The sequence below is a fragment of the Loxodonta africana genome, unplaced genomic scaffold (assembly GCF_030014295.1).
Source record: "Loxodonta africana isolate mLoxAfr1 unplaced genomic scaffold, mLoxAfr1.hap2 scaffold_32, whole genome shotgun sequence".
In the NCBI taxonomy this organism is placed as follows: Eukaryota; Metazoa; Chordata; class Mammalia; order Proboscidea; family Elephantidae; genus Loxodonta; species Loxodonta africana.
The window spans coordinates 1,770,303-1,790,277 of NW_026975036.1; the positions used below are offsets into that span (position 1 = coordinate 1,770,303).

The 19,975-nt window shown below is 39.6% G+C and overlaps 1 protein-coding gene across 1 annotated transcript; it reads right to left on the reverse strand.

The window, feature by feature from the left end:
* Window positions 1–13,915: 13,915 nt before the first annotated feature.
* On the reverse strand, window positions 13,916–15,211 carry LOC135229494 (olfactory receptor 4C3D-like). Its single transcript, XM_064279032.1, has one exon. It carries the CDS (start codon window positions 14,977–14,979, stop codon window positions 14,002–14,004), a length of 978 nt encoding a protein of 325 aa, XP_064135102.1. The 5' UTR covers window positions 14,980–15,211; the 3' UTR covers window positions 13,916–14,001.
* Window positions 15,212–19,975: the final 4,764 nt, after the last annotated feature.

A 19,975-nucleotide genomic window follows, 5' to 3' on the forward strand; every position in this document is an offset into this window, starting at 1 on the left:
AGAACCTATTATACAGCCACAGTAGTCAAAACAGCCTGGTACTGGTACAACAACAGGCACATAGACCAGTGGAACAGAATTGAGAACCCAGATATAAATCCATCCACATATGAGCAGCTGATATTTGAGAAAGGCCCAATGTCAATTAATTGGGGAAAAGACAGTCTTTTTAACAAATGGTGCTGGCAGAACTGGATATCCATTTGCAAAAAAAAGAAACAGGGCCCATACCTCACACCATGCACAAAAACTAACTCCAAGTGCATCAAAGACCTAAACATAAAGACTAAAATAATAAAGATCATGGAAGAAAAAATATGGACAACCTTAGGAGCCCTAATACAAGGCATAAACAGAATACAAAACATTACCAATAATGACGAAGAGAAACCACATAACTGGAAGCTCCTAAAAATCAAACACCTATGCTCATCTAAAGACTTCACCAAAAGGGTAAAAAGACCACCTACAGACTGGGAAAGAATTTTCAGCTATGACATCTCCAACCAGTGCCTGATCTCTAAAATCTATATGATTCTGTCAAAACTCAACTACAAAAAGACAAACAACCCAACCAAGAAGTGGGCAAAGGATATGAACACACACTTCACTAAGGAAGATATTCAGGCAGCTAACAGATACATGAGAAAATGCTCTCGATCATTAGCCATTAGAGAAATGTAAATTAAAACTATGATGAGATGGAATCATTAACTCCAACAAGGCTGGCATTAATCCAAAAAACACAAAATAATAAATGTTGGAGAGGCTGCGGAGAGATTGGAACTCTTATGCACTGCTGGTGGGAATGTAAAATGGTACAACCACTTTGGAAATCTATCTGGCGTTATCTTCAACAGTTAGAAATAGAACTACCATACAACCCAGAAATCCCACTCCTCGGAATATACCCTAGAGAAATAAGAGCCTTCATACAAACAGATATATGCACACCCATGTTTATTGCAGCTCTGTTTACAATAGCAAAAAGCTGGAAGCAACCAAGGTGTCCATCAACGGATGAATGGGTAAATAAAGTGTGGTATATTCACACAATGGAATACTACACATCGATAAAGAACAGTGAAGAATCTGTGAAACATTTCATAACATGGAGGAACCTGGAAGGCATTATGCTGAGCGAAATCAGTCAGAGGCAAAAGGACAAATATTGTATAAGACCACTATTATAAGATCTTGAGAAATAGTATAAACTGAGAAGAACACAAACTTTTGTGGTTACGAGGGGGGGCGGGAGGGAGGGTGGGAAAGGGTTTTTTACTGATTAGTTAGTAGAAAAGAACTACTTTAGGTGAAGGGAAGGACAATACTCAACACAGGGAAGGTCAGCTCAACTGGACTGGACCAAAAGCAAAGAAGTTTCTGAGATAAAATGAATGCTTCAAAGGTCAGCGGAGCAAGGGCAGGAGTTTGGGGACCATGGTTTAAGGGGACTTCTAAGTCAATTGGCATAATAAACTCTATTATGAAAACATTCTGCACCCCGCTTTGAAATGTGGTGTCTGGGGTCTTAAATGCTAACAAGCGGCCATTTAAGATGCATCAATTGGTCTCAAACTACCTGGATCAAAGGAGAATGAAGAACACCAAGGTCACACGATAACTACGAGCCCAAGAGACAGAAAGAGCAACAGGAACCAGAGAGTTACATCATCCTGAGACCAGAAGAACTAGTTGGTGCCCAGCCACAACCGATGACTGCCCTGACAGGGAGCACAATAGAGAACCCCTGGGGGAGCAGGAGATCAGTGGGATGTAGACCCCAAATTCTCACAAAAAGACCATACTTAATAGTCTGACTGAGACTAGAGGAATCCCGGCGGTCATGGTCCCCAAACCTTCTGTTGGCCCCGGACAGGAACCATTCCCGAAGACAACTCATCAGACATGGAAGGGACTGGACGGTAGGTAGGAGAGAGATGCTGATGAAGAGTGAGCTATTTGTATCAGGGGGACACTTGAGACTGTGTTGGCATCTCCTGTCTGAAGGGAGGATGGGAGGGTAGAGAGGGTTGGAAGCTGGCAAAACTGTCACGGAAGGAGAGAGTGGAAAGGCTGACTCATTAGGGGGAGAGCAAGTGGGAGTATGGAGTAAGGTGTATATAAACTTATATGTGACAGACTGACTTGATTTGTAAACGTTCACTTGAAGCTCAATAAAAATAAAAATAAAAAATGCAGTGTAAGCAATACTGCAGAGGCTTGACCAGAAAAGGTAATACAGCCTTCACCTGACTCTCTCTCTTGGGAGGCTCACCCTTGGAACTCAGCCACCATGTTGTGAGGAAGCCCAAGGTACATATAGAGGCCACGTGAAGGTGTTCTGGCCAACAGCTCGGGTAGGCCAGTCAACACCAAACATCAACTGTGAGTGAGTGCCTCCAGATGATTCTAGCCCCCAGCTTTCAAGCCACCCCAACAAAGGCCAACTGGAATACAGATGAGCTGTTCTCACCAAGCCCTACTCTGATTACAGTCATACACAAAATAAATGTTGTCATTATTTAAAAAAAAAAAATGGATTGAAGGGGAGGGCATCAGTGAGTGAGAACGCTTGTAAGTAAATCTACATATTAATATCAGAAAATTAGATGTGACATTCACATTAAAACAGTAATCATGTGACAAATTTTGCCTCTATCTACTGCCAAAATTAACCATTAATTCTGGTGATAGTGGTGGTGGTGTTGGTGGTTATGTGCATGTGCTTGTGTGTATGTGTCTGTGTGAAATAGCTTGTAATCACTCTGAGAAGAAAAAAAGATTCATGTTGGGTGTTTAAAAACCTTTCATAAAGAAGAAGTAAATGTAGATTGCAGATAAATGAGAGAAAAATGTGTCCGCATTCTTTATGATAACTAGGTGTTTTGGGGTGGCACAGTTATAGCCTCACAGAAAGAACACTATAATTTTGATAGTCACAGTCATGTTATCCACTTTCATAGGCAGTAAACATAGATACCCTAGTGGTGTAGTGGTTAAGAGCTATAGCTGCTAACCAAAAGGTCAGCAGTTTGAATCCACCGGGCACTCCTTGGAAACCATATGGGGAAGTTCTACTCTGTCCTATAGGGTTGCTATGACTCGAAATCGACTCACCTGCAGTGGGTTTTGGTTTTACTCTTAAAAATTTCAATAGCCGATAAAAGTAGTTGACATTGATTGTACACCTACTTTGGGCCAATTGCAGAGCTAGTAGCCTTGTCACTCTCACAGCCATACTTCAAGCTAGTTGTCCTCATTTGACAGAAAATAGTAGGGGGGTTCAGAGATTAAAAACATTTTCAGAATTACCTTTATTTCAGTGTAAGACTAGGGGTATGACCTAGTGACTAAAGTCAAAAAACTTCCTTACCCTCTTGCTATCTTAGTTATTTCATCTACTATAACAGTATATGACTCAATATTGACACAAGGATTAAATGTGCTTGGTATTTGAAAAGCAGTCACGTAAAAGTTAGCCATGTTAATCATGGCATCTGTACATGAAGTTGTCTCAATAAAGAGCAATACTATCTTTCAGAGGGTGAAGTCCAAAACTTTGGAATAATTTTTACCCTTCTTTCTGACACCCCACATCAAGTCCATCAGCAGGTATTATTGAAGCTACCATCATAATATATCTACTTCCACTACTCCCACCCTGGTGCAAACCACTGTCACATTCCTGCTCAATTGTTACAATATCTTCTGTGTTTTAAATCATAATCTCTACCCGTGGTAAAAGAGGATTAGTGTGTGATGTAACACCCTTCTTCAGGTCACATCTGTGATTCGGTGTAAAGGGAGTTTCCCTGGGGTGTGACCTGACAACCTTTTATCTTACAAGAGACGAAATGAAAGGGAAGGAAGCAGAGAGTGAGGGAACTCATACCAGCAAGAAAGCAGTGCCGGGAGCAGAGCATGACTTTTGGACCCAGGGTTCCTGTGCAGAGAAGCTCCTAGTCCAGGAGAAGATTGATGACAAGGACCTTCCTCCAGTGTCGACAGAGAAAACCTTCCCCTGGAGCTGATGCCCTGAATTTTGGGCTTCCAGCTTACTAGACTGTGAGAGAATAAATTTCTCTTTATTGGAGCTATCCACTTGGGGTACTTCTTTTACAGCAGCACTAGATTACTAAGACACTTTCCAAAGTACCTAAGTGAACTGCCTATAGAAATTGTGAGACCTGTTTAGGACCATGCAATGAGATGGCGGCACAGTGAGAAAGAAAACCCATGTCTACTAATCGTGAAGCTGATGTTCTTAACCACCATTGTGTTTCAGAATCATAATAGCCTTGCCAAATATTGTTACATCATAGAGTTCTCTGACTTCTTCAGTAAAACATATGATACCCATGAGATGGAACTGTCTGTAGAAACAGGTAGCTATAAAAACACTATGACATACATTTGTCTTATGGTAGCAGACTTCATTTTTGAAAAGAATCAGAAGTTATTTGCAACAAACTCTTATGAGTTAGGTAAGTTGTTTAGCTGAGAAATCTTCCTTTGAGCAACTGAGGAATAATGATTTCTCTTTTCTTGTAAGCCTTATGCTTAAGCCATCTCTTAAGCAGTTTGCCAGAGGAGTCTCAGATATATACTTAACAATGTTAGATTCCAGTAACTAATTATATAGCCAAATTTTAATAGTGAAATTGTTATGTTACCATGTGCTTTTGAAAAAAATCTGCACTTAATTACCACTAAGGAGTCCTGGTGGCCCAGTGGTTAAGAGATACAGCTGCTAACCAAAAGGTCGGCAGTTTGAGTCCACAAGCCACTCCTTGGAAATGCTGTGGGGCAGCTCTAATCTGTCCTATAGCTTTTCTATGAGTCCAAATCGGCTAGACGGCAATCTGTTCGTTTGTTTTTAATGATTTTATATCTAATAAAATGTCACTTCCTACCAAATATGGAGCCCTGGTGGAGTAGTAGTTAAGAAGAGTTTGGCTGCTAACCAAAAGTTCAGCAGTTAAAATGCATCAGTCTCTCTTTAGTCTATAGGGTACTGCAGGGTCGCTAAGAGTACAGCATCAACTCAACGGCAATAGGTATGACATACAATTAAAAAAAAAAAGTTTTAAAAAAACAGACCATAACTAAGTATACATATAATGAAAAGTTCACAGGATGTGAAGTGAGAATATTTGAGCTCAAGGCTGGCTTATTTGTTCTATGATCTAATTATTTAAATTTTACAACCCCACACATTTTTTTATCTGTAAAATAATAACACTAACTCAATTTCAGTTTTATAGGGTCACTGTGACCACCAAAGGACACTTAAAATTTTCACATAGGTTTAAATGCAATTAATTTTTATTACTGACAACTTTTACTCAACTGAACAAGAAGCCCATATAATTTTAAGCATTGGTATATTGACAGTGTACTGAGAGAGTATTAGCAAGTATTTTCTTTCTAAACTGTATTCTGCACTGTCCTAGATACCAGTAGGCAATACAGGTTCTGAGGGCCAACAGCTTACACGTGCAGGTCTGTTACACAACTCTGCAATTACAGAAGAGAATTTTCAATTCGTAACAAAACAAGAAAGGCTTTGATATAAATGCTGCCTTTGATTCTGATACCTTCTGAAATGGTTGAAAGAGCATGGGATTTGGAATTAAAACAATCCAAATAGGAGGCAGAGCCAAGATGGCGGACTAGGCAGACGCTACCTCGGATCCCTCTTACAACAAAGACACAGAAAAACAAGTGAATTGATCACATACTTAACAATCTACGAACCCTGAACAACAAACACAGATTTAGAGACGGAGAACGAACTAATACGGGAAAGCAGCGATTGTTTTCAGAGCCTGAAGCCAGCGTACCAGTCAGGTATGGCACAAGCACAGAGAGCTGCTCCACCCCCCTGAACTAACCCCGGGAGGGGGACCAGACGGTTCCGCGGGCGGCGTGGGATGCAGCCAGTAGGAGAAGTCCCCGGGAGGCAGGGACAGGTCTTGGAGCGGGGAAAGCAGCGTCCCAGCCGGGGAACCGTCCCGCCGGGATTTGGACTAGACACAGGTACGGCATAAACACGGAGACCTGCTCCACCCCCTGAACTAACCCCAGGAGGGGGCCCAGCTTGTTAGGGCGGGCGGCGTGGGACGCAGCCGGTAAGAGAAGTCCCCGGGAGGCAGCGACTGGTATTGGAGCGGGGAGAACAGCGCCCCAGCCGGGACACTCAGTCACGGCACAAGCATGGGGAGCTGCTCCACCCACCAGAACTAACCCCGGGAGGGGGCCCAGCTGGTTCCTGGGAGCGGCACGGCCACGCGGCTGGAGGGACGAGAAGTCCCCGGGAGGCAGTGACTGATTTTGGAGTCGAGAGTGCACCGTCCCAGTAGGGGAGCGTTGACGCTGGGCGTGGGACTGGAAGCGGAGGATCTGACCATGACTCCAGTGGGCCAGACCCCCCGGGGGCAATCTCCACACAGCCAGCACACATAGGCGACGTGCCCGCGGGAATCTCAGATATAATAGTCATTCCAAGCAAGACAAGCAACTCTGGCTATATTCTGAGGTTCTACTCTCCTATCTCTCTGCTCCCTCCCCAACCCTCCCCAGGCAGCTTCATTAACATCCGAATAGCCTGAGCCAGAGGGAGAACTCTGATAGGGGTCTGACTGCATTTTTTTTAGCGGATTTTCTGGAAAAACTAGTTTCCCAGTGATGGCTCGGAGATAACAATCCATATCAAACCACTTAAACAAGCAGACCATGACAGCTTCTCCAACCCCCCAAACAAAAGAATCAAAATCTTTCCCAAATGAAGATAGAATCCTGGAATTATCAGATACAGAATATAAAAAACTAATTTACAGAATGCTTAAAGATATCACAAATGAAATTAGGATAACTGCAGAAAAAGCCAAGGAACACACTGATAAAACTGTTGAAGAACTCAAAAAGATTATTCAAGAACATAGTGGAAAAATTAATAAGTTGCAAGAATCCATAGAGAGACAGCATGTAGAAATCCAAAAGATTAACAATAAAATTACAGAATTAGACAACGCAATAGGAAGTCAGAGGAGCAGACTCGAGCAATTAGAATGCAGACTGGGACATCTGGAGGACCAGGGAATCAACACCAACATAGCTGAAAAAAAATCAGATAAAAGAATTAAAAAAAATGAAGAAACCCTAAGAATTATGTGGGACTCTATCAAGAAGGATAACCTGCGGATGATTGGAGTCCCAGAACAGGGAGGGGGGACAGAAAACACAGAGAAAATAGTTGAAGAACTCCTGACAGAAAACTTCCCTGACACCATGAAAGAAGAAAGGATATCTATCCAAGACGCTCATCCAACCCCATTTAAGATTGATCCAAAAAGAAAAACACCAAGACATATTATCATCAAACTTACCAAAACCAAAGATAAAGAGAAAATTTTAAAAGCAGCCAGGGAGAAAAGAAAGGTTTCCTTCAAGGGAGAATCAATAAGAATAAGTTCAGACTACTGAGCAGAAACCATGCAGGCAAGAAGGGAATGGGACGACATATACAGAACACTGAAGGAGAAAAACTGCCAGCCAAGGATCATATATCCAGCAAAACTCTCTCTGAAATATGAAGGTGAAATTAAGATATTTACAGACAAACACAAGTTTAGAGAATTTGCAAAAACCAAACCAAAGCTACAAGAAATACTAAAGGATATTGTTTGGTCAGAGAACCAATAATATCAGATATCAGCACAACACAAGGTCACAAAACAGAACGTCCTGATATCAACTCAAATAGGGAAATCACAAAAACAAACAAATTAAGATTAATTAAAAAAAAAATACACATAACAGGGAATCATGGAAGTCAATAGGTAAAAGATCACAATAATCAAAAAGAGGGACTAAATACAGGAGGCATTGAACTGCCATATGGAGAGTGATACAAGGCGATATAGAACAATAAAAGTTAGGTTTTTACTTAGAAAAATAGGGGTAAATAATAAGGTAACCACAAAAAGGTATAACAACTCTATAACTCAAGATAAAAACCAAGAAAAACGTAACGACTCAACTAACATAAAGTCAAACACTATGAAAATGAGGATCTCACAATTTACTAAGAAAAATGCCTCAGCACAAAAAAGTATGTGGAAAAATGAAATTGTCAACAACACACATAAAAAGGCATCAAAATGACAGCACTAAAAACTTATTTATCTATAATTACCCTGAATGTAAATGGACTAAATGCACCAATAAAGAGACAGAGAGTCACAGACTGGATAAAGAAACACGATCCATCTATATGCTGCCTACAAGAGACACACCTTAGAATTAGAGACACAAACAAACTAAAACTCAAAGGATGGAAAAAAGTATATCAAGCAAACAATAAGCAAAAAAAAAGAGGAGTAGCAATATTAATTTCTGACAAAATAGACTTTAGACTTAAATCCACCACAAAGGATAAAGAAGGACACTATATAATGATAAAAGGGACAATTGATCAGGAAGACATAACCATACTAAATATGTATGCACCCAATGACAGGGCTGCAAGATACATAAATCAAATTTTAACAGAATTGAAAAGTGAGATAGATACCTCCACAATTGTAGTAGGAGACTTCAACACACCACTTTCGGAGAAGGACAGGGCATCCAGTAAGAAGCTCAATAGAGACACGGAAGATCTAATTACAACAATCAACCAACTTGACCTCATTGACTTATACACAACTCTCCACCCAACTGCTGCAAAATATACTTTTTTTTCTAGCGCACATGGAACATTCTCTAGAATAGACCACATATTAGGTCATAAAACAAGCCTTTGCAGAGTCCAAAACATCGAAATATCACAAAGCATCTTCTCAGACCACAAGGCAATAAAACTAGAGATCAATAACAGAAAAACTAGGGAAAAGAAATCAAATACTTGGAAAATGAACAATACCCTCCTGAAAAAAGACTGGGTTATAGAAGACATCAAGGAAGGAATAAGGAAATTCATAGAAAGCAACGAGAATGAAAATACTTTCTATCAAAACCTCTGGGACACAGCAAAAGCAGTGCTCAGAGGCCAATTTATATTGATAAATGCACACATACAAAAAGAAGAAAGAGCCAAAATCAGAGAACTGTCCCTACAACTTGAACAAAGAGAACCTGAGCAACAAAAGAATCCATCAGGCACCAGAAGAAAACAAATAATAAAAATTAGACCTGAACTAAATGAATTAGACAACAGAAAAACAATTGAAAGAATTAACAAAGCCAAAAGCTGGTTCTTTGAAAAAATTAACAAAATTGATAAACCATTGGCTAGACTGACTAAAGAAATACAGGAAAGGAAACAAATAACCCGAATGAGAAACGAGAAGGACCACATCACAACAGAACCAAATGAAATTAAAAGAATCATTTCAGATTATTATGAAAAATTGTACTCTAACAAATTTGAAAACCTAGAAGAAATGGATGAATTCCTGGAAAAACACTACCTACCTAAAGTAACACATTCAGAAGTAGAACAACTAAATAGACCCATAACAAAAAAAGAGATTGAAACGGTAATCAAAAAACTCCCAACAAAAAAAAGCCCTGGCCCGGACGGCTTCACTGCAGAGTTCTACCAAACTTTCAGAGAATAGTTAACACCACTACTACTGAAGGTATTCCAAAGCATAGAAAATGACGGAGTACTACCCAACTCATTCTATGAAGCCACCATCTCCCTGATACCAAAACCAGGTAAAGACATTACAAAAAAAGAAAATTATAGACCTATATCCCTCATGAACATAGATGCAAAAATCCTCAACAAAATTCTAGCCAATAGAATCCAACAACACATCAAAAAAATAATTCACCATGATCAAGTGGGATTTATACCAGGTATGCAAGGCTGGTTTAATATCAGAAAAACCATTAATGTAATCCATCACATAAATAAAACAAAAGACAAAAACCACATGATCTTATCAATTGATGCAGAAAAGGCATTTGACAAAGTCCAACACCCATTTATGATAAAAAAAACTCTCACCAAAATAGGAATTGAAGGAAAATTCCTCAACATAATAAAGGGCATCTATGCAAAGCCAACAGCCAATATCACTCTAAATGGAGAGAACCTGAAAGCATTTCCCTTGAGAACGGGAACCAGACAAGGATGCCCTTTATCACCACTCTTATTCAACATCGTGCTGGAAGTCCTAGCCAGGGCAATTAGGCTAGACAAAGAAATAAAAGGTATCCGGATTGGCAAGGAGGAAGTAAAGTTATCACTATTTGCAGATGACATGATTATATACACAGAAAACCCTAAGGAATCCTCCAGAAAACTACTGAAACTAATAGAAGAGTTTGGCAGAGTCTCAGGTTATAAAATAAACATACAAAAATCACTTGGATTCCTCTACATCAACAAAAAGAACATCGAAGAGGAAATAACCAAATCAATACCATTCACAGTAGCCCCCAAGAAGATAAGATACTTAGGAATAAATCTTACCAAGGATGTAAAAGACCTATACGAAGAAAACTACAAAGCTCTACTACAAGAAATTCAAAAGGACATACTTAAGTCGAAAAACATACCCTGCTCATGGATAGGAAGATTTAACATAGTAAAAATGTCTATTCTACCAAAAGCCATCTATACATATAACGCACTTCTGATCCAAATTCCAATGTCATATTTTAAGGTGATAGAGAAACAAATCACCAATTTCATATGGAAGGGAAAGAAGCCCCGGATAAGCAAAGCACTACTGAAAAAGAAGAAGAAAGTGGGAGGCCTCACTCTACCTGATTTCAGAACCTATTATACAGCCACAGTAGTCAAAACAGCCTGGTACTGGTACAACAACAGGCACATAGACCAATGGAACAGAATTAAGAACCCAGACATAGATCCATCCACATATGAGCAGCTGATATTTGACAAAGGACCGGTGTCAATTATTTGGGGAAAAGATAGCCTTTTTAACCAATGGTGCTGGCATAATTGGATATCCATTTGCAAAAAAATGAAACAGGACCCATACCTTACACCATCCACAAGAACTAACTCCAAGTGGATCAAAGACCTGAACATAAAGACTAAAACGATAAAGATCATTTCAGAAAAAATTGGGACAACCCTAGGAGCCCTAATACAAGGCATAAACAGAATACAAAACATTACCAGAAATGATGAAGAGAAACCCAATAACTGGGAGCTCCTAAAAATCAAACACCTATGCTCATCTAAAGACTTCACCAAAAGAGTAAAAAGACCACCTACAGACTGGGAAAGAATTTTCAGCTATGACATCTCCGACCAGCGCCTGATCTCTAAAATCTACATGATTCTGTCAAAACTCAACCACAAAAAGACAAACAACCCAATCAAGAAGTGGGCAAAGGATATGAACACACATTTCACTAAAGAAGATATTCAGGCAGCCAACAGATACATGAGAAAATGCTCTCGATCATTAGCCATTACAGAAATGCAAATTAAAACTACAATGAGATTTCATCTCACACCAGCAAAAAAAAAAAAAGGGGCTGCTATTAATCCAAAAAACACAAAATGATAAATGTTGGAGAGGCTGCGGAGAGATTGGAACTCTTATACACTGCTGGTGGGAATGTAAAATGGTACAACCACTTTGGAAATCTATCTGGCGTTATCTTCAACAGTTAGAAATAGAACTAACATACAACCCAGAAATCCCACTCCTCGGAATATACCCTAGAGATACAGGAGCCTTCATACAAACAGATATATGCACACCCATGTTTATTGCAGCTCTGTTTACAATAGCAAAAAGTTGGAAGCAACCAAGGTGTCCATCAACGGATGAATGGGTAAATAAATTGTGGTATATTCACACAATGGAATACTACGCATCAATAAAGAACAGTGACGAATCTGTGAAACATTTCATAACATGGAGGAACCTGGAAGGCATTGTGCTGAGCGAAATGAGTCAGTTGCAAAAGGACAAATATTGTATAAGACCACTATTATAAGATCTTGAGAAATAGTAAACCTGAGAAGAACACATACTTTTGTGGTTACGAGGGGGGGAGGGAGGGAGAGTGGGAAAGGGTTTTTTATTGATTAATCAGTAGATAAGAACTGCTTTAGGTGAACGGAAAGACAACACTCAATACTTGGAAGGTCAGCTCAATTGGACTGGACCAAAAGCAAAGAAGTTTCCGGGATAAAATGAATGCTTCAAAGGTCAGCGGAGCAAGGGCGGGGGTCTGGGGAACATGGTTTGCGGGGACTTCTAAGTCAATTGGCAAAGTAATTCTATTATGAAATCATTCTGCATCCCACTTTGAAATGTGGTGTCTGGGGTCTTAAATGCTAACAAGCGGCCATCTAAGATGCATCAATTGGTCTCAACCCACCTGGAGCAAAGGAAAATGAAGAACACCAAGGCCACACGACAACTAAGAGCCCAAGAAACAGAAAGGGCCACATGAACCAGAGACCTACATCATCCTGAGACCAGAAGAACTAGTTAGTGCCAGGCCACAATCGATGACTGCCCTGACAGGGAGCACAGCAGAGGACCCTTGAGGGAGCCGGAGATCAGTGGGATACAGACCCCAAATTCTCATAAAAAGACCAAACTTAATGGTCTGACTGAGACTAGAGGAATCCTGGCGGCCATGGTCCCCAGACCTTCTGTTGGCACAGGACAGGAACCATCCCCGAAGACAACTCATCAGACATGAAAGGGACTGGTCAGCGGGTGGGAGAGATACGCTGATGAAGAGTGAGCTAATTATATCAGGTGGACACTTGAGATTGTGTTGGCAACTCTTCTCTGGAGGGGGGATGGGAGGATAGAGAGAGTGGGAAGCCAGCAAAATTATCACGAAAGGAGAGACTGAAAGGGCTGACTCAAGAGGGGGAGAGCAAGTGGGAGCAGGGAGTGAGATGTATGTAAACTTATATGTGACAGACTGATTGGATTTGTAAACGTTCACTTGAAGCTTAATAAAATTAAAAAAAAAAAACAACCCAAATAGCTCTGACTCGGACTTTGGACTGATCATTTAACCTCTTTTAACTTTATTTCTCTTCATCTGTGAAATCAGAATAATTGTTGCAAAGTGTGGTGTGATGGGTGACTTTTGTGAGGACTTTATAGCCATGGTCTTGTAATCCCCACCCAAGTGATTGGTGTGATTGAGTGGTAGAGTAATTATGGCCCACCAAAGGGATTGGTCAGGTTTGCCATCCTGCTGGGCTTGAAATCAGCCACCCCAGAGGGGGAAAAAGAAGATTCCACACCTGCCAAGGAAGAACAGCCAGGAGCCAGCACGCCCTTTGGACCCGGGGTCCCTGTGCTGAAAAGCTCCTGGAAGCAGGAGACCAACAGAGAGAGTGAGCTGTAACCCTGAAGATGGTGAGAAGCAGTGGCAGAAAAGACCCAGCAGGAGACACCCAGCAGCAGGCAACTGCCCGGTGGGTTTCCAGGCTCATGGGGAAAGTTGAGTGCTTTTGGGCATATGTCTAGGAACAGGGAGAGGTGTGCCTTTCAGCACAGCTGGAAAGAGGCTGTTCTTATGGAAGAACTGTATCTTGAATGTTCTTGGGTCTGAATTGTAACTGTTACTTCCCTAATAAACACCATAATAGTGGGTATTTTCTGTGAGTTCTGTGTGGCCATTGCAATGAATTATTGAACCCAGCACAGAAGTAGAGAGTGCCATAGGAGGGGCAGCTGGTGTCAGAATTAGTAAAGATGGTGGAGAGAGGAGGCATGCCTGACTTCAGCAAGGAATCAGGCTGGGGTTGCTAATTTTGATTCTTCTTCCTCTTTGTGAAGATAGAGAAGGTCAGACACCACCTCCATGCCATTCTTGCACAAAGGTTCTATGGAAGTTAAGTGATAAATGTGAGAAAGAGCTACATATATATATACACACACAAACATATACATTCTTACACATATATGTATGTAACATAAAACAAAAATGTAAAGATTATGATAGAAATAAAATCTTCATATTGGGTCATTTATTATCTGAAATTACATTTCTTTTCAGTAACATTTTGATGGCATTTTTTACTTCTGCATTCCTTACTGTGTAGATAATGGGATTTAACATGGGAGTGACAAGAGTATAGAATACAGTTATGGCTTTATCCATGGAGAAGGTGGCTACTGGTCGCATATATATATATATATATATATATATATATATATATATATATATATATATATATATATAAATACAGGGCACAAAGAACAAGACAACAACAGTGATGTGGGAACCACAGGTAGAGAGGGCCTTTTTCCTCCCTGCAGAGCTCTGAGTCCTCAAGGAATATAGGATAGCAACATAGGATATCGACAACATTACAAAGGTTATTACACAGATTACCCCACCATTGGCAGCAATCAAGAGACCAACAAGGAAAGTGTCTGTGCAGGCAAGTTGTATCAGGGGAAAGACGTCACACATGAAGTGATCCATAATGTTGGGGCCACAGAATGGGAGCCAGAAAGTGACAAGAATCTGTTCAATGGAGTGGAGAAAACCCACTGTCCAAGACACCCCCACCAAAAGGCAGCATACATGGTGGTTCATGATGGTCACATAGTGCAGAGGTCTACAGATGGCCACGTAACGGTCATAGGCCATGACCACAAGGAGGGCAACCTCAGAACCACCTAAGAAATGTTCAGTAAAGATCTGTGTCATGCAGCCACTGAAGGAGATGGTTTTTGTCTCAGAGAGCAAGTCAGCTAGCATTTTAGGAAGTATGGAAGAGGAGTAGCAGGCATCTATCAAAGATAAGAAGGCCAGGAAAAAATACATTGGGGTTTTAAATGTCTGACTGTAGATTACGGTGACCACAATGAGCAGGTTTCCTGTAACAGTGACAATGTAGATGAGAAACAGAACAACTAGAATTCTCTGCATCTGAGGATTCTGTGTAAGTCCTATTAGAATTAAATCAGTCACATTCATCCTGTTTTCTTTCATTTCAGTGGTGATGATGGACACAGAAATTGGGATTATCCTGTAAAGACAACATTATTAAAGCAGGGTGATGAGATTTTGGGTTTGCAAATAAGAACAAAGCATTTTAATAATACAAACTCTTTTCCTTATGGTACACAAGAAGAGAAAAAAACAAGCAATTTCTATTTTACAAAAAGATTAGAACCATTGAGGCTGTCTAATCCAGCTTTTTCTATTGGTGCTGGAATGCCATCTACAACATATTCTGACAAGTGGTCACTGGACATTTGCTGGAGGATATCCAGGAAGAGGGAGCTCATCATGTAATAAACCTAATTCCTTCTCGGCCAGCAAGAAATGTTAGGGAACTCATCTACATGTGGGTGTGGAGCCCTGGTGCCACAACAGTTAAGCACTCAGCTGCTAACCAAAAGATTGGCAGTTCAAACCTACGAATCACTCTGTGGGAGAAAAGACCTGGCCATCTGCTCTCATAAAGATTTCAGCCTAGGAAACCCTATGGGGCAGTTCTACTGTGTCGTATAGGGTCACTATGAGTAAAAATCAACCCCACAACACACAACAAAAACAACACATACACATAGAAACACACACACACATAAGTATATATGTGTATATATATACATAATGAGGGGCCCTGGTGGGGCAGTGGTTAAGAGCTATGGCTTCTAACCAACTCTTAGTTCTTGTTTTACACACTGTTGATATACAGATTAAGACCAAATCACCTCACTCTTCCATTCAAAAACCCTTTAAATAAGCCACAGAGAAGAAAAGCTGTATCTGCCTTCTTCACCTCTTTATCCCCAGATCTACTTTAATGTTTGACCCAGAGTGGAGGTCAATAAACATTACGTGTACAAATAAGTTGGAAGACAATTTACTTATTTCTCCTGTGTTCTCTCTTTTCCAAAACAGGAGTGCTCACCATCTTACCAAGAAAAACAATTTAATAAAGTGTTGGAAAGTGAGCTAGATATACTCCTTTCAGCCCTTCAGATACATTCTCAGTCTTCTCCTCCATGGAGGGCTTCCACGGTGTTCCTCAACCAGGCCTCCTTCTTCTCTGGTCAACAGGAAGTACTAGATGAATGTTAGAGGACAGGGTGGGAAGAAAAGAATGTCAGGGTTTATTCTCCTGGGTCCCTCCCGTGGTTTATCAGTAACAGGGTACCTTAAACTAGGGTCACAGGACTTGTTGGGTGGGCGTCTCCTACTCTCCTATTTCCTTTTGTAATCATTTATTCCGCTCATTCCCTCAGCCATAATTGTGGCAATGGTTTCCTACTGGTAGCTAGGCGCGGAATGCTTCATCATCATCCCTAATTAATTCCCCTTAAACTTTTTCATACCTTGATAAATAATCTTCTTTAAATTTTTTTAATCTGCCATTTTGAGTATGCTGTTTCCTGTGAAGACTCCAATGGATATAGAAAGTTTGCACTTTTCCTTTGTAAATAATAGAAATAAATGGAATAATAGTTTTCCCTTTATATAATTTTATGTTATTTAAAAATAATCTCTACTTCTTTTGATGTACAGCTGCTAAAGAAATTTAACTTCTGTGAGGAAAAAACTTTGAAAGACTTTGAAATATAAAAAGATTACTGGTGATCTTCAATGAAAGCTATGTGTTATGTATAGCACTCCTCTTGGGGCTACATGATTCTGTGAGGCTTATGCCTCTCACTGTCTTTGAACTATTTTATAACTCTTTGAGTTATAGAAAACCGATAACACAAATAATTTCTGTCCATAAAACTGAAAATGTTGTCTGATGGAGGTTCAATTGATTTCCCTCAATCATTGTGGATCAAGTCAGTTTTGCATCTATTTGTAAATTCATTACACATTCCTGATTGAACAAATGTGCTACACTGGAGTCTCCTTTAAATGGATTACGACGTATTCCTGGTTCATTCATTAATTAATGTGTTAAATAAAAGCTTTGCCATGTGTTCACTTTAAATTTGTATGACAGCCATGGTTTTATCTTTTTTGGGAAAGTATTTGTCTTTTTATATTAGAATTACTTGGAAAGTAAGCTGAAAACTCACAAAAATCCAGATTCTCTTTCTGTGTGTGTTATTGCATCATGAGTTTTTCTGTTTTATTTTATTTGGGGGGGTAGTTTTAATCACTTATAAAATCTCTTTTTGAGATTTTGAAGTCGAACAGAAACAAGATATAATATTAAGGAACATTTTATCAGTCTGCCAAACTCCACATCCACACAAAATTAGACAAAATTAATATTCTTATTAATGAAAATAAAACCTGTAGAGTCTGGGGAGAAGGACTACCTAATGAAATATAGCTTTAAGCTCCATTTAATAAGTCATTTACCAAATATTTATGAATCATCTACTATCTGCCCAACACTCTAGAAAGTTGAAAGATAGCAGTGAACAAACAGGTAAAGTCTCTACACTCCATGTAGTGTACATTCTAGGAGGGGAAGACAGAAAGTAAGCAAATAAAACAGATAGTAAATAGTATTTCAGGTCATAATATCTGCTATGGGGAAAATTAAGTAGGGTAATGCATATATGGAATCGGGGGGTGGGGTGTTATTTTCTATAAGGTAGTCACAGAAGGCTTCATTGAGAAGGGAACATGTGAACTAGACTAGAAAGAAGTGAAGAAGGGTGCAAGAAGATATCTAAGGAAAGAACATTCCAGACAAAAAAATCAGTAAGTGAAAACACTCTGAGAAGGGAATGTGGTTGGCATCATTGTCTAAAGGAGATCAGTGTGGCTGGAGAGCAATGAACAAGGACTGGTAAGTGGCAGTTTTTATAGGGCTTTGTAGATCATTTTAAGGGGTATGAATTTATTCTAAGTGAAAAACAAAGCCATTGAAAGGTTTTGCACAGCAAAATGGCATGGTCTGACTAAATCTTAGAAATGATTGTTCTGGCTACTGCGTGGGGAATAGACTATAGAGGGGCAATAGTAGAAGCAGGGAGATGGTTAGTTAGGAAAATATTGTAACCATTCAACAGAAACGCGATGGTGATTTGCACCAGGATGGGCGTAGTGGAGGTAGATGTATGATGAAGGTAGCTGCAGTAGTATCTGTTGATGGACTTTATGTGGGGTGTCAGAAAGAAAGAAGAGTAAAAATTATTCCAAAGTTTTGGACTTCACTCCATGAAAGACATTGTTGCCCTTTACTGAGACAACCTCACGTACAGATGCCTTGATTAACACGGCTAATATTTACTTGAGTGCCTTTGAAATGCAGGCACATTTAATCCTTGTATCAATATTGAGTCATACACTATTATTATCCTTATTTAGTAGATGAAATAACTAAGATAAGAAGAGGGTAAGGAAGTTTTCTGATGTTAGTCAGTGGTTTGTAACCCTGGTCTCACAGTGAAATAAAGAGCTAACAAAGGTAATTCTATAAAATGTGTTTAACGTCTGAACTTCTCAACTATTTTCTGTCAAATGTGGACAATTAGCTTGAAGTATGGGTGTGAGACAGGCAAGGCTACTAGTTCTGCAATTGGCCCAAAGTAGGTGCACAATCAATATCAACTATTTTATTGAAATTTTTTACGAGTGGGGTATGTTTACTGCCTGTGAAAGTCCATATCATATAACTGTGACTATTAAATTTATAGTGTACTTTCTATGAGGCTGTATCTGTGCCACCCCAAAACAAGTACTTATAAAAACAGATGAGGACACATTTTTCTCTCATTCATCTGCAAGGTTTTTAACCACCACCATGAATCTTTTTTTTTATTATTATTCTTTATCCAAGTGATTATAAGATATTTCACCCACACATGCACATCACCACCCCACCACCAGAATTAGGGGTTAATTTTGGCATTGAGTAGGTAGAAGCAGAATTTGTCATATGATTAGTGTTTTAATGTGAAAGTCAAATCTAATTTTCTGACACCTATATATAGATGTACTTACGAGGGTTATCACTCACTGATGTCCTCCCCTTCAATCCCAGCATTGCTCAGCATTGCCCACCCCCAAAAGATCTCTACTGTCCACTGGTCTCTGTTCCCTTTTCATATCTCTTTCTTATCTCTACCTCCATTTTTGTGATTTCAGCATGAGTCCTAAGAAAATGAAGAACTAAAGAAATTAATCATACTTTCCCCATAGGAGATATGAAAATGTTTCATAAAATGTAAAGTTCTATGTAAAGGTTAAACATTATTATTATATGCAATGATCAAAAACTAATATTAATTGATTACTTCTTATACTCTCATATGCTAGGCACTGTGCAAAGCACTTCACGTAAATTATCTCATTTAATATTTTTTTAAAAGGAGTATATAGAGTAGGAAGGTTATTCCTTCTATTTTACATATAGGAAAATTGAGAAAAAGAGGGAGTTAGCCTTTTACCTCAGGACGTATAGTTAGTGAGGAGCGGGTCAGAAGATCTAATTAAAGTATCTGGCCTCAAGTCTTGCTCTCGACCTTGACCCCGTGTTATCTGCCGTTTAAAACCTTACCTACGTAGTTAGCATGACCCTTCTTTAATATTCATCTATCAACAAAGGCTTAAGAATACTCTCACTCTAACTCATGGAGGCATAAAATTGGATTCAAAAAACACTTACGGATTTGAACTATGCCAGTCTCTGTACTTCCCCTGAGAATTTCCCAACTTCCCTCTCAGGAGAATTCAGAACAAGAATTAAGAACTACTTATATACTTATTTGGGGCCGTAGTGGTACGGTGGTTAAGAGCTACAGCTGTTAACAAAAAGGTTGGCCATTCAAATACACCAGGCACTCCCTGGAAACCCTTTGGAGCAGATCTACTCTGTCCTGTAGGGTCTTTATGAGTCGACATCAGCTCGAAGGCAATGGATAAATACTTTTTTTGTTTGGTTTGGTTTTATGTCAGTTAATAACACATTGCTACCCCATCCAAATATTATTTCTAACCCACCTTAAATTTGTTATTAAAAGTAAGTAGGTCCCTGGGAATCGGAATCGACTCAAAGGGA

What these genes read in the sequence shown, in the direction of transcription:
- LOC135229494 (XM_064279032.1), bottom strand. Translation starts at nt 14,979, where the DNA reads ATGAAAGAAAACAGGATGAATGTGACTGATTTAATTCTAATAGGACTT.